The sequence below is a fragment of the Siniperca chuatsi genome, linkage group LG14 (genome assembly GCF_020085105.1).
Source record: "Siniperca chuatsi isolate FFG_IHB_CAS linkage group LG14, ASM2008510v1, whole genome shotgun sequence".
Lineage (NCBI taxonomy): Eukaryota > Metazoa > Chordata > Actinopteri > Centrarchiformes > Sinipercidae > Siniperca > Siniperca chuatsi.
Genome location: NC_058055.1, coordinates 5,429,557 through 5,443,785, shown reverse-complemented (window position 1 = coordinate 5,443,785; position 14,229 = coordinate 5,429,557). Strand labels below are relative to the sequence as shown.

The 14,229-nt window shown below is 42.8% G+C and overlaps 1 protein-coding gene across 1 annotated transcript in view; it reads left to right on the top strand.

The window, feature by feature from the left end:
• auts2a (activator of transcription and developmental regulator AUTS2 a) overlaps window positions 1-14,229 on the top strand; it is a 319,952-nt gene that overhangs the window by 214,647 nt on the left and 91,076 nt on the right. The window contains 1 exon segment of the mRNA XM_044222254.1: window positions 8,041-8,070. Within this exon segment, the coding sequence (XP_044078189.1) occupies window positions 8,041-8,070 (30 nt within the window).

Below are 14,229 nucleotides of genomic sequence, written 5' to 3'. Positions count from 1 at the left end.
TTTTGAATATATATCAGATCTTACTCCTGGAAATTCCCTTCAAAATATTGCACTTCTTTCAGGATGTATTACTATGTATATAACGCAGTGGTAAATCATAGTCTGCTATGTAGATCATTTGGTATTTATTGGACATGAACAAAGAATTAAGTGAAACTGCGATCTTCAGATATGTCATCTTGTACAAGATTTCAAACTTTTCCAAAGTGATGCATTTCTAGCTGCCATTACAGACTGATAAACAACGTGTGCTCTAATGTGAGGGAACTCTGTGTATCTCAGCTGTGTCCCTGGCAGAGCCTGCAGGGGTTGTTAGCATTGACAGCGCCGGTCTTTATGCATGAGACTTCCAGGCAGATTGTTGGCAGAGCTGGGCAGTTTCTCTCAGACGGGCGTCAGCTGGCTGCAAGCCTCACAGCCTTCTCCTCCTCCTCCACCTTGGTCTCCTTCCCATCATGGCAGACCCAGAGAAAGAGCTATATGGAGCCCGATAATGATACGTGGCGAATGTGTAGCACTGGGGTGATTGTTAACGGTGGCAGATAGCCTGGATGATGGAAAATCAGTGGGACCTCATTTTGGTTTGCCTGTATGAATATTAATGGCTCGTTTCCAGGCCATGGCTAATGATGAGGAAAATTCCCTAATAAAAACTTGATGTGATGGGCAACGACCCGCGGGGTCACTGGAGACAGTCAAAGTTAATAGTGTGCCATCAGGTGTGAGGAGTTAAGTGATTAGAGGCACAGAACCTAATCCTGATGTTTTTCTCCCCCCTCCCCCAGCTATGAGTCAGTGTGGAGGGAGGGAGGGAGGGAGGGCTGGAAGTGGGAGGTGAGGGGAGCAGATGAGGTTTATATCTCTTGACAACAGAGGGTTGCAGCCCGTTGTTAAGCATACATCCAAGTACGTGCAAGCCATGAATGTTACAGGTAATACTACAGGTGGCAGACAGAGATTGTTGTCTATATAATTGCTCCATTGTGCGTAATATCACATTTCACAAGGGATTGTTGTCATCTGAAAATGTTTTATTTAAGTGCTGTTAGGATGCGATATAAAATATGAAGGTTTCAGTACCAATATTAAAACAATGCTTTTTTGATATCTTACTTTAAGGAATAAACTTGTTTTTTTATATAAAGCTCTTTTTGATTTAACAAAAGAAGCCAATCTTGTCTAAAGTCTAAATTGATGTTACTCAGAAACTGATCAAAGAATAAGCAAACAAGAGTATGAATCCGAGCAAGCATTTAGTGCCAGCTTTTAACAGTTTTAGACGTTTAGTGCTATGGACACATTTCCGTCAAAAAGTATTGAGGTTTAATACCCAATCGTAAATTTCACCGGTTCCAACAGGTTAGCATCTCAGGAGTGAGAAGAGGGCAAACATGCCTGTTCAATTCCATCTAGTCATCTGCGCAAAACTCCCCCATCAAAGCACTTGCCTACTTCCTCCTCTTCAGAAATCCAGTTTGTCTTTATGATACACAGGAAATTCAGCTTCTTTAGGAGCATTCCACAAATACTCTTAAAATTGATTGTTTATGTGAATGGCCAGATTGCTGTAATGAAGAAGATGCCAAACCACATCATTGTTAATATCTAGCATGTGGTGTATTTAAAATACACACCAAGTGGACTCATCTCAGAGGAATCACCATAACTGCGCAAACAATGCAATTTGATGTATATAATTATCTCAAAATCCTTCTATTATTCTTTGATTAATCCAGCATCTGCTTCGTGCCTCAGTCTCCTGTTGGCTGTGGAAACAGAGTGCAGAGTTGGGGTGAGGCGAGGTGTGTATTTGTGGGTGTTTGTGTATGCACCCACACTTGTGTGCTGCAGCTGTGTCTTGTGTTTTTTCATTTCTAAGAGATAACCAGTAAACGCTTCCCACCCCCAGGCGCCTGTAGCTGGGAGAACCGCTGTTGAGATGTTCTAGAAGGAGAGATACTGAACGTGGTGCTTGTGTAACAAATGGATTTTTAAGAAAGCAAAGTGCTGCACCTCTCTGTTCCTTCCTTCCTACCCTGGTCCTTGTCAGGTGTGTGTGTGTGTGTGTGTGTGTGTGTGTGTGTGTGTGTGTGTGTGTGTGCATGTTGGGTGGGTGGATGGGACTGATCAACAGAGAGATTTACCCTGCGGCAACATCTGTTTCTGCCAAGCATCACTTCAGTAGTATGCTGCCACATCTCTGGTTAAGTTAAATGTCCTACCTTCCTCCACACTCAAACAGAAAGCAACATACACATACACCACTCGTATGCCTTCTGAACATATCTTTTCATCCCAGGCATCTAAAAGTGTGTGAATGTTTGTGTTTCTGCATTTCAGACAGTGCTCCTTGCACTTCTCTGCTCACACCTCAACATGGACTCCCTTTGTAGACAGTGCGGAGCCAACTCTCTGATTTGACATTATTGGTGCTATTATAATGTAAATAATTAGAGATTTAGCAATATGGAATTAATAATTTAAAAAGTCAAGTTTACAAAATTCTCTTTAATATGAATTCAGTAAGTTTGGGCACAGTCCAGTGGGGAAAAAAACCCTAAAAAGAATGCACTCCAGAGTATTGAAACCAGAGGTCACAGACTATGAAGTTCTTCTTATTATTATTATATTATTTTATGCAAGGCTTAATTTTTCTCCCAATCTCCCCCATCGTCCCTCCTTTAGCCCCGCTGTCCCAGTGACTGGAATCCAGAGTTTGCGGTCAAAATGAATATCTTCTGGATAAAGTTTTACATTTGAAGGGAAATTGCATTCAGATGTTGGCCTTCTGCATTTGGCCAGTGCTGCACATGTGGATCAGACCTGGTTATATTAGCCCAGACAGAAGTCTGGTCCTCCCTGATGAAACATTCTTGGCTGCTGAAAGAGGCGTTTGCCTTATGTGACTATATAGACTGTCTCAAACACTCAAGCTGTGCTGTTTTCTTTTCCCTGTGATTTTTTTTGAGGTCTTCTCTTTCCTACCATACTTTTATATGGCATTCGACATCAAGCAGATGCTGTGGAAATTAGATGTTCGATGTCATCGCCACAGAACCCTACTTATTTTAATGATGTGTCCCAGTCAGTAATGTCGTGTTCAATTTCCTTCCATTTGCTGAAACTTTAGGTGTATTTACTTTACTGTCTTTTATGGATACCTTTTTTTGAAATGTGTGTCTGCTGGGCTTATTTCTGAAGTAAAGTAATCCCAGAGTTTATTTGAGGTTCACTCCAGTATGAAGTCGCTTGAGTACAGAGTATGTTGGGGCATCTGTGTGTTTTGCACAGTTTAAGGAGTGTGAATCATTCTGAGGCGTAGCAATGGTTAACACTGACTAAGGAAGGTGTAGTGTATCCAGTGCAGATCATCATTAATATCATAAGTCACAGCAGGTGACAGAGCTGCATGAAGCCAGCAGTTGAGCATAGCAGTCATGTTGGTGTTATGTGGAACAGTTCATTGAACCGGACCACATCTGCATCTCCAGTCAGTAAGATGTATCAACCATGCTCATGTTGCCAACCTTAATATTATTCCTATTTTTTCTGAAAACGTCTATATTTGATGTAGCCAAGTCAGTTTCTTTTTTTAATTTCTATTATAAGAAACTAATTTGTGAGCGTATTGTGACGGGGCCTGCTGCTCCAACTTTGTGTGCCAAAGCAGGTGCTGTGTAGCAAACCCTGAGCTCATCAGTCTCCTCCTACCCGGCTCTATTTGTTGTTCCTCAATTCACAGTGGCGGGACTGGCAGACTGTGTAAAGTGTGGGTGAGAAAGAGAGAGGGATATGGGAAGTGTGAGTGGGGGATTTGAGAATAAGAATGGCAGAGATCCGCATTTCGCCATCCTGGTCTTCCTCTATTCCCCATGAATAATGTGGCACCCAGTGGTAGGCCAGGCATGCCGCCATATCAAGCTGTGGTGGAGAGTGAGGCGTCTAGCTTGGCGAGTCTGGGCTCAGCCATGTTATAGCATTGCCCCCAATCCCCAACCTGCAGAGAGGAGCACTGGGCTCCAAGATGGCAATCAAGGCTTGATTTGCCAACACATTTCCAATGATTAAAATGTAATTAGCACAAGCGAGCACCTCCTCCCCAGCTAATTTCCACGCACGCTGTGACAGGCAGGCGGTCGGCGGCACCCAGGCCCCAGCAGCAGATGGAGAAGGATGCAGCGGGAGGGGAGAAAACCATTTTGCCATGTGACTGTTTGCATCAGAAAACCATCAGGACGCGCAGCTAAATCAGGAAGGAGCTGTTAGGAGGAGGGAATGAGGAGCTCTTGACGACAGCACATCAAATTGGCACTGTCAGAGCTGACCCTGGCAATGGCTGCCATCCTTCATGCTGTCTTTCCAGCTCCCAGGCATGCATGCAGGTTGGCTTCTTCCCTGGGCTTTAACCCCTTCAGCCATCCTGGAGGACAACCTGGCTCAGGCTGATAAACAGACACCATCGTCTGTGCAACGGGGCGCTTTAATAAGGCCCATCCCAACCATAATTAATTCTAAGGTCATGGATAGCAACCAGCATAACCTGAGGCTAATGTCACTCATGGGGGACGACAATACACATCCATCACAGATCCACACTTAAGAAGATGCCATTTAAGAAAATATTAGATTGGAGACAACTTGTAAAACTGGAGACGGCAGATCCGAAATTATAATAAGCCTGTTAAACACACTCTTTTATGCATGTCATTTTTTTCTTGATTGACTTAACATCTGTTAGTATTTGTAGACCAGTGGATTTCCAGAAGGTTATGTTGGAAAAGGGAACATGGCATACTTTCTTTGCACGCATCCTTGTGTGATGTGGTTACCTCTTTAGTACAGACATTTTTCTGCGGGTAGCTCTGGCAAGAGACTTTGCTGAGCCCTGCTGCTACGGACGATAGCATAGCTGCATCATTTAGCATTCAGCCCGTGGCTCCTTATGTTCCCCTTGTATTGGGCCAGTATTACTCTCAGCTGGAGAGGATTTAGGACAAGAATAATTTAGTCCTACTTTCAGACCAATATAAACAAAAGGCTCGACGCTTGGACAGAGCGTAGGGAAATTTGTAAGAGCACTCAGCCAAAAGAGAGGCCCGGGTGAGAGCAGAGGGGCAATCAGAAGTGCTCCGGATACAAGCCAACATCAACAGCTCTTAGAGCTGAAGCTAATGTTTGACATTCCTGTGTTACTTAAACTTAACACTAGGGTCAGCTGTACAGTATAATGCTGGTCCTGTGTAAATAGCAGTGGGTCTGGGTAGAGTATCACTTTTCTTTGTCAGCCCCCTCCCAGGACTAATGGTTTCCTTATTGTACATGACTGTTGCTTTAAGTAAGACCCATTTCCTACCTCAGCCTGTGAGAGATCTAACTCCACTGATCTCAATAGCACCATTGTTATTGTGTTTTTTCTTTCTTCAGTATAATATATTCATTAGGGCCAGTCATTTGAAACCTCTGACATATGTCTTTTCATTAGACATGGCCTCCCAGGATTGGTATAAAGTGTTTTTGACTTTACAGTTAACCATACCTCTGCAGATTTATTCATACTCACCCATCAGTAGCAATAACTGAATTTTTGAGCTCACGCTTACCTCCTAAAAAAATACCATAGCTCAGTTATAAATGATGAGGTCTACCAATCATTCACGATGTTTCCAACTGCCAAGTGCAAAGCCGAGACTTTCTAGCTTTCCATCTCTGTTTCGAATGTAAGAGTCAGTAAGTAGAAATACAAGGAGTGAAAAAATTCCAGATATGCAGGGATTCTTCTCCCCCGCCTCAGGTTGCTTTATGCATGAGGCAACGCATTAGTTCACTATGATCACTTATCAGTGAGTGACAGCTCTGACTTGTTTGTATGCCTGAGATGTGTTTTTTATCTTTTAGAGATATTATTATTTGTTACTTTTTGCTCTGTACTTGAGCAGCGAGTTCGAGGAAGCTTTGGCATCTTCACTGTAAGGACAATCAAATTGCCTGCCCTTGCCTGTCAGACCTGATCTCAGGATTTTTTACTTTGCTCATTATAAAGGTATTTCCATTTTATTAAGTTTTCCCTTTTTTCCACCCTTTGTCGCACTGGGAAATTTGCATACCTATTCCTAGGGAAAAAAATAATAACAGCAATTTCTTTTCTTTTCTCTCCCCCACTAGCCATGTGAGTGCTTCGTTTAGTGGCACCTGTGAAAGCGACAGGCACAGGGATGAGAAGTGAAAGAGAGCAGTTGATTAAATCATCATCAAGTCGCAGCACAGAAAGTCAATTCTGCTTTCCGTCTACAATGATATCCTTTTATCTTAAAGTAATGAGCTATGGCACTTTTGCATCGGGTAATACGATGAGTTCCATTAGCATGTTCCATTTGCTTCACAAGCAAGGGCAAGCCATTCCAGCCGGCTTCTATCTAGGCAATCAAAGCAATTGGCTGCACACCGAGGGAACAGGGGAAAGGAGGGAGAGCGAAAAAAGGAAACACGAGAAAGAAAGGCTAGTAGTGTTTTTTTATGGATCACAACACAGTGGAAAAACTAAAATGATGTCCATTATTTGAACCCCTTGAATGCCTGTGTTCCCGGGTGTGTAGTGTGCACAGGCAGAGAAGCAGCTAATGAGTGCTCGGTCGCATTACTGTTGTCACATTCTGAGAGGCCTGAATACATGGAAGCAGTTGAGACGGCTAATACTGCTCATCAGATCTTGTCTGCCGCTGCATTAGTCAGTCCTGTGTGGGAGGCCGCAAGAGAGAGCGATACATGGCCGACACGCCTATTTATTCTCAAGCTAGAATAGATGTGCATAAAAGCACACAGTGTGCAGCTTTTTGTATTATACAGACATTCACATGTAATCAGAATCTGCACTCATCTTTCATTACCTTTATTTATGCTTCCAGCTCACAGTCTATAGGGCTGTATTAAAATGGGGGTTGGAAAGTTGTGGGTGGTGGAGAAAGAGAGTGAGAGCAATGGAGAGCAGGGAAACGTCTGAGGAGTGTTTGCCCAGTGCGTTTATTGCCTCTGCATAATTTATGAGCTGCTGGAGCTGACCATCATGGCAGTGTGCCGCGGGCGGCCCCTGGGGCCGTGTGGGACAGGCCTGTAAATTGGATGCTATGCTCCTGCTGAGCTCGCAAGGCCCCTTTTTACCGTCCAGCCTCGGAAACAGACCAGCCACAAGCCCAGCCAGCTACCTTTGAGCTCTGCAGGGCCCCAGATCAGCAAAAAACAAGAGATGGAAGCAAAAAAAATAGGGAGAGAGAGAGAAAAATAGTCAGAACCTTCTGCCGCTGGTTGTCAATCATTTCACCCCCTTCCTTCACTCCCTCCCTACTTTAATCGACACCCACCAACCCCTCCCTGCACTCCCAGTCCCCCCTGCTTACACACACACTCACTGCGCCAACCCCTGCCCATATTCCCCCCCAGTGCCTTCTTCATTACCGACTCCAGTGCTTCTCTGCACCTCAGCCATATGCACAACGTTGAGGGCCGCCAGTCACCCAGCATCACACTAATTAGTTGATAAAGAATTAAGTGGACCTTGAAATTGAAATTGGAAAGAAAAAATGAAATCCAACCACTTTTTCATCCCTCCATTAAAAAAGTTCCCTTCCTCTTCTTGTCATTTCTCCATTCCCAGCCTCAAGCAGGAACAGACATTGTGGAATTATAATTCTAGTGGCAGTTAGTGTTTTGAGATTCCAGCTCCGTCTGAATTTCACATAGGTTTCAATGTTAACAAGGGCATGGCTTCTCAAGAGAAATCTGCTTTGTTTCACATTCCAGTGCTTGTGTCAGTTAATGAAGTGATCTGATGATATTCAGACACTGAATATGAGAATGTGATAAGTTTGTCATTTAAGAGCTGATAAGATATGCCATTTGCAAAGGTAAATTAGATTATGACACTCACATGTGTTGAAATTGAATACAATCCAAGTAGGGGCAGTTATAAAACAAGGATGTAGACATATTATCCCTCATTTTCAGCTTTATCTTTCATTATTTTTATTTTTATTGTTTTTTTTGCAGTGTGACACCGAGAGTGACCAAGACGACAAGGTAAGCCTGCCACTTTGATTTTTCATATACTATTAAATATGCTTGGATCATTTCAGGCATCCTTTATCGGGTTTCAATAAGGTTCAAATATTAGACTTTCTTTAAGGCTAAGAATTTAATGTAATTAGAATTAAACATCCTGTTAATAACTATGAGAAAGCCTTAATTAGCTGTGCGTTAATTATAAATGACTTAATGATGTGCAAAATCTAAATCAAACTGTTCTGGGTTTTAGGATTTAAATGACATTTAAATTAGACTGCTGTGGCAGCCAGGTCTGAGGGTGCAGACTTTCTCTTGCTTAAAGCATAGCACTGACTAGCACATCTGCAGTATGAAGTACAGTGCTTGTATTTGTATATCTTGTGCCATATCTACCCATCTGTCTATCTTCCTGTCTGTCTGTCTGCCTGTCAGTTTTTGAGACACACTCTTTTGCTAATTATAAGTAACACAGTCCCTATAATTAAGTGTTCATTGCTTATGTCTGTTCCTATAATCTCAACACTGTTACACCACAGGCTCATGGTTTAAATGTTGTCACTTTGTTGCAGTTGCAATTTTACAAAAAAAAATGCTCAAAAAATATAAAAAAATTGGTGGAAAACACAATCGAAACAAAGAAATTTTACAGATTAAAAAAATTAAAGTTTTCACTAGAAATGTTCAGATTAATTCTTTAAGGCTAACCAAGGTTTGGCCTGATAGTGGCGATATGGAAAAGACAATGGAATCACTAAATACAAGAGGTTTCTTGCAGTCTGGTACAGCATGCTGATTTCAGAGTTGGGCTGAAGGTGGCGTTTGAGGGAAGGTTATAGTGTCACCAAGGTTGCTAGTTCTTGTCTTCTTGGGACTGTAAAAACACACAACAGATTTCACGTCAATCAGAAAACGAGTATTAAAGATACTTGGTCATAAGCAAAACAAAATGACACACAGACAGTGGTAACTGCTTAACCTCTACTACTTGGCGGAGGTTATATAAGAGTGTAAGTGTATAAATTCTAGAAATCAATAAAAATAGCATTAACAATGTTAAAAAATCTAATGAGGGCTGAGCAAGAAAACATTTTTGTTTCACAAGCTAGAATAGATGTGCATGAACGCTAATAGTGTGCAGCTTTTTGTATTATCACAGACATTCACGTGTAATCAGAATCTGCACTTGTCTTTCATTACCCTTATTTATTCTTCCAGCTGACAGTCTATAGGGCAAAATGCATGCAAATCCAGCATATTCGTGGCTGAGCTAAAACTGTGTTGCAGATAGTTACATTCTAATGCTATATGCTCCATCATTTTCAACTGTCTCTTGAAGATGTCAGTGAATTAAATCTGATTCACCCCAATTACTTTTTGGCCACTTTAACAAGGCTACAAAACCTTTCCCTATTGGCAAGCTCAAATTCTCAAACTAGATAGCAATGGAAATAGATAAAAATAAATGTATACAACATAATTGTTGGTTGGTCTTAAAAAGTACAAAATGGCTGCCGCATTTTAGTCAAAGCACCGTTTATCGATTACAATATTTAAGTGCTTGTAAGTATCTACAAGTCTGTTTTTAGCCATTTTTATAGTATTTGGTGCAGCTCCATTTATAATTTCCAGGTATTCACAGTTTGAGCATACCTCATAGATTCCAAGAGCAGCCATATTATCCAATGACTTCTAACTAGAGATCTAGATCCACTCTAATGATTTAGTAATGCCATTTGCTTGTGGTGTTTAGACTGTGCAGCAAATTGAGTCATTACTCAGTGTTGTCGATTTAAATTGCTCCTGTCTCGGTGGCAATTCCTTTTTGTTTCAGGAAGAGAGACAGAGCATGGTAAGCTGTAATCCCCCCAGTGACTGTATTAATTCACCCTTGCTCACGTTACGCTCCTGATGAACAGCGCCAACTACACCTTCCTGTCATTGATTAATTGTGTGTTAAAGTAACAGAGGAGTGAATTAGTAAATAGGGGACCCCTATGACAGGGGCTGACTCATGCGTTCTTCCTCAATGTGAGGGAGTAATTGAAGCTCCCACTCAACACTTTTACCCCCTCCTCAGTCCACGTCACCTCTGCCACTATCTGCTCCTGCCAGGCATCATTTGCATTCTGTGGGCGAGACGGTCTACTTTACAACACCACAGTAGAGAAGGACGCGGGAGAGCAGAGTCGTTTTAATGGGTCAAATGTATTCAGATGAGGACAAACGTGGCTTATTTAGTTTCTCTTCAAAAGCAGGAAATGGAAAAAGTGTTCCCAGGAGAAATCATGTTCTGCCTGGTGTAGAAGGCCTCTGCCGTGTCAGCGGGAGCTGCCAGACTCTGATAAGAGACAGCTATTCGCATCTCAGAGTATGTGTGCATAGAATCCTGCTCATGTGTTTGTGTGTGAGTGTGTGTCTGCATGTGTTGGAAACTGTCAGAGCATTTGCTCATTATAAAGTGACCTGTAGGATGGGCCCTCTCCAACATGACATGTTAATGGCATAGTGGGAGACAGGTAGGAAGCAGACTCACATTCACTCGTCACACTACACTGGTGTTATTAGCTCTATTTGTGTTATCATTAGCATCTCTGCTAAGGCCCCCATTACCACCAGTCTTCCATTCTCTCTGCCAGTATCAAGCAGTCCAACCAGAGCTCAGATAACGAGAAGAGAAAGGTAAATACTTCTGCTTTAAAGGTCTACACTATATGTGAAAAACATGAAAGAAATACTTTTGTATGTGTGTTGAATATTTAATAATTAATGTTGCTGATTGAGTGTCTTAGTGCACATCGCTATATGTCTGGTTGCTTATCTACACAAAAACTTGAGTAATGCATTTTTGCCCCACTATTTACAGCTCATTCCATTCTTATTATGTTGCAAGTGTAAAATAGGATGATTTGCCTTCTTTTCATCATATAGTGTACAGTGAGCCACTTGGGAATCATGTGGTCTCTAAATTGGCAGTGGGTTGCAAGCAAAAACGCCTGCTGAGGGGCCAAAAACCTCCTCTCAAAGCTTTTGCTGGCAAAGATGTTCACGTTTGTCTGTCGCTATCATGTGGCTTGGTCTATCTTACACTCCTGAAACACAGACAGTCAGCAAAATGTGCTCTTGCACTCATCCTCTCCTCACTCTACCCTTTTGGTGGATCTCAGCTGGATCAGGTGATCCTTTTTATTAGGTCTAGGCAGGACTGGTCCTTTCATTTGGAGCAGCTTGTTCCCAGTTACGATGCTCTGCTTAACTGGCACGAAAGCAAACTGAAAAGTGCTCCATAGCCTCAGGTGTCTTTCATGTGCTTCCGCCAAAGCCCCAATAATGTTGCCTTGTTTCATGGTATAGTTAACACCAACCGGTTTTCCACCATCTGAGACCTTTTAGGGGGGCTGTGAAACATCACCTTACCCTCAAAATGTATATGATCCAGAGCACTGAAAAACCTCTAAATCCTTTGGGGGAAAGTAGCACACATACAGCAAAATACTTTTTTGTGAATGTAAATGCACCCTGCCTCTTTGATTTTACTTTCTTTTCAAAAATGTGTGCACTGAAACATTCGCTCAACATTAATCATTTTTGATTATAATCTAAAAGCAGCAAATTTCTTAGCAGTCTTTGTAATATTGTCAAAAGTGCTCAGGCACTCACTCTGTCTGGACTTGCTAATGCTTAAGTGATTTTTGCTATTAAGTGGCACCTTGAAACTGCCAGTCAAACATTTTAGTATGAATATCTGCTAGTGCTCAAGTGCTTTTTCCAGCTTAACTGTTCATCAGTGGTGTTACTTAGGCCTTTTGTGAAGACAATGACTCCATGCTGTAATCTGCAGGACTTTATCACTCTGTAGCATTTTTTATTTCTCTTTCCTTGCCTCTGGGCTTTTTTTATAGAGACCACACCTTTCCTAAGTGTTATTTACTCGCTCTATCAGCAGTCACAAGCAGTAAATGCCATTTTGAAAATGCTTTGCGTCTTATTAATGGCCATGCAACGGAGTGCTGTAATTTGCTGTGCTTTGCTCTCATTGGAGGAGAGGGATCTAAGTGGGTGCTTTAGAGCAGCCGAGAGAACCTGTTTGTCCTTGACATAAAATAAAGATCTGAACTGGTAATATATTTGCTGTTTCTCTTCCTTTATTGTTTTGCTGTGTTTGCCCTCAGGCAATTACAGCAGAAGAGTCGAGTTTCTCAATCACTTGGCAGCACTGTACATAAAACCATTTTATACCCCCCAAACCCTCCCTCTTTCCACCGCAGTGGGAAGGATGAGTAATAAAAAGGAGAGAACAACTTGTCAGCGTTTAAAGATTATGTGTTTTGCCCCCTCCAAAGGAAGAGAGTAGTGTTTACAGGCTTGAGTGGGTGCTCGCTAGGCCGAGGCTGAGGCTGATTGCACTAGAGTACCCTGTCAGCCAGTGATTTGTCATGTACTTTATCATCCTTGTCACTCTGCAGAGCGTTGTCATAGGTAACATTCCCGCATGCCCCTCCCCCCTCTGTGCTTTGTACCCAGTCAGTGTAGGAAATTTGTATTTACTTTGGGGGAGTGTAATTTGTTCCTCATGGATAATATGACCCTTAGCGGAGCTGGATCACGGGTTAGTTGAAGTGATATTTTCCGGTAATGGTAGTCGTACATCATGGCTGTCAGGCCGGGTTAGGAGGCGAGCACATTACAGCTCCATTTTAGCACTGCAGGCATCTGGGATTATTTTCCATAACCAAGTATGACATGACTGCTCTGCGGAGTGCATTAAATTTTTACTAGCTTTTTTCCCTCCCCAGCAACTTCTGTGGCTTTTCCCCCGGTCTGGGTCTCGGGGCTGCCACAGTGATGGATACCCCCAGTAGTCCCAGTAGCCCTGGCCAAGGTTAGCGGGTGTCACAGACCTACACCGCTCCCCTCCATCCAGTAACCGGCAAATCCCTGCTCCCTCTGAGACACGTGCACAGTGGCCCACCTCTGCAGCCAACCCAGAGCCTCCACTCTCCTCCACACACACACAAACCGAGATACAAAGAATAAGGAATAAGGATATTCCCCTTTGAGAAGTAATTTAACAAGTTACTAAGAATGTGAAAAGTAAAGAAAATGATTACACTTAAAGCTTGGTCCACTCAAGCAGTTTTCACCAAAGAACGACAGATAGATGGACATTTGGACACGTTCGTAAAACCACCCCACCTTCTCTTCCATGAATAGATATAGTCTTTACACATGCCAGTGCTTGTGATAGCAAACAGTGTAGTGCTCCAGAGCTGTTGATTGCTTTCCTTTTTTTCTATTCTTCCCTACTCTTCTCTTTTTCCCCCCCATTTTGATTCCTCTCTCCTTGGCAGCAAGGTCGATGTAAATGCCACCTCTTGCCATTGACAAATGGTCGTCCCCCTGTCTGATAATCAGTAGGGTCTCAGAGGTGGACGAGCAGGCGGAGCTCATTAGGGTGCCACAGATGAGAAATTAATGTGGAGATACCAGGCCTGGCAGAGGGATGCGTTGATGGGCCCTGGGTGGGGGGGTGGGGGGGAGGCTGGTTGGATGGATGGACTCTGTCTGATGGATGACCAGGTCAGCAGGCAGCAGTACTCCTCAGACAGTCCCACACATACACAAACATACACACACCCACACGCCTGTCCTCCCCCTGTAACCTCCCCTTCTCCTTCCCCCTCCCTTGCAGTGCAGCTCATTCTGCCCCTACACCCAGCAGTGTAGTGCAGAGCGTAAGGCCGCAGGAGAGAGGGTCAGAGGAGAGACGTTTCACCCCTCGACTGACACACTGGTAATGTCAGCCTGTCAATGCGCTTCACAGGTCATTAATATTGCCTGTCTGTGATATTGCCCTGCCAACTGATTGTATCTTGTTTTTTCCTAATATACACTTTTTACACCAATACTGGGAACGTGCCCTTGCGTGTTTATGTTATTCCGTGGATGTGATTTGTCTTTAGATTTCTCAGGCTAATTTTGAGATGTTTAGGAGAAATTTGCTTAAAGCTTGGTTTGATCATTTTGCTGGTCTTACATGTTTTGATTAATTTAGTTTGACTAATCTTCAAGCACACAACACATACACAAAAACATTCGACAAGCTTGTGTTGTTTATGCAGCTTAGCCAGTGTTACATTTTAGAAGACTTTGAGGAGCTGTGGTGTTGAGAGCCAG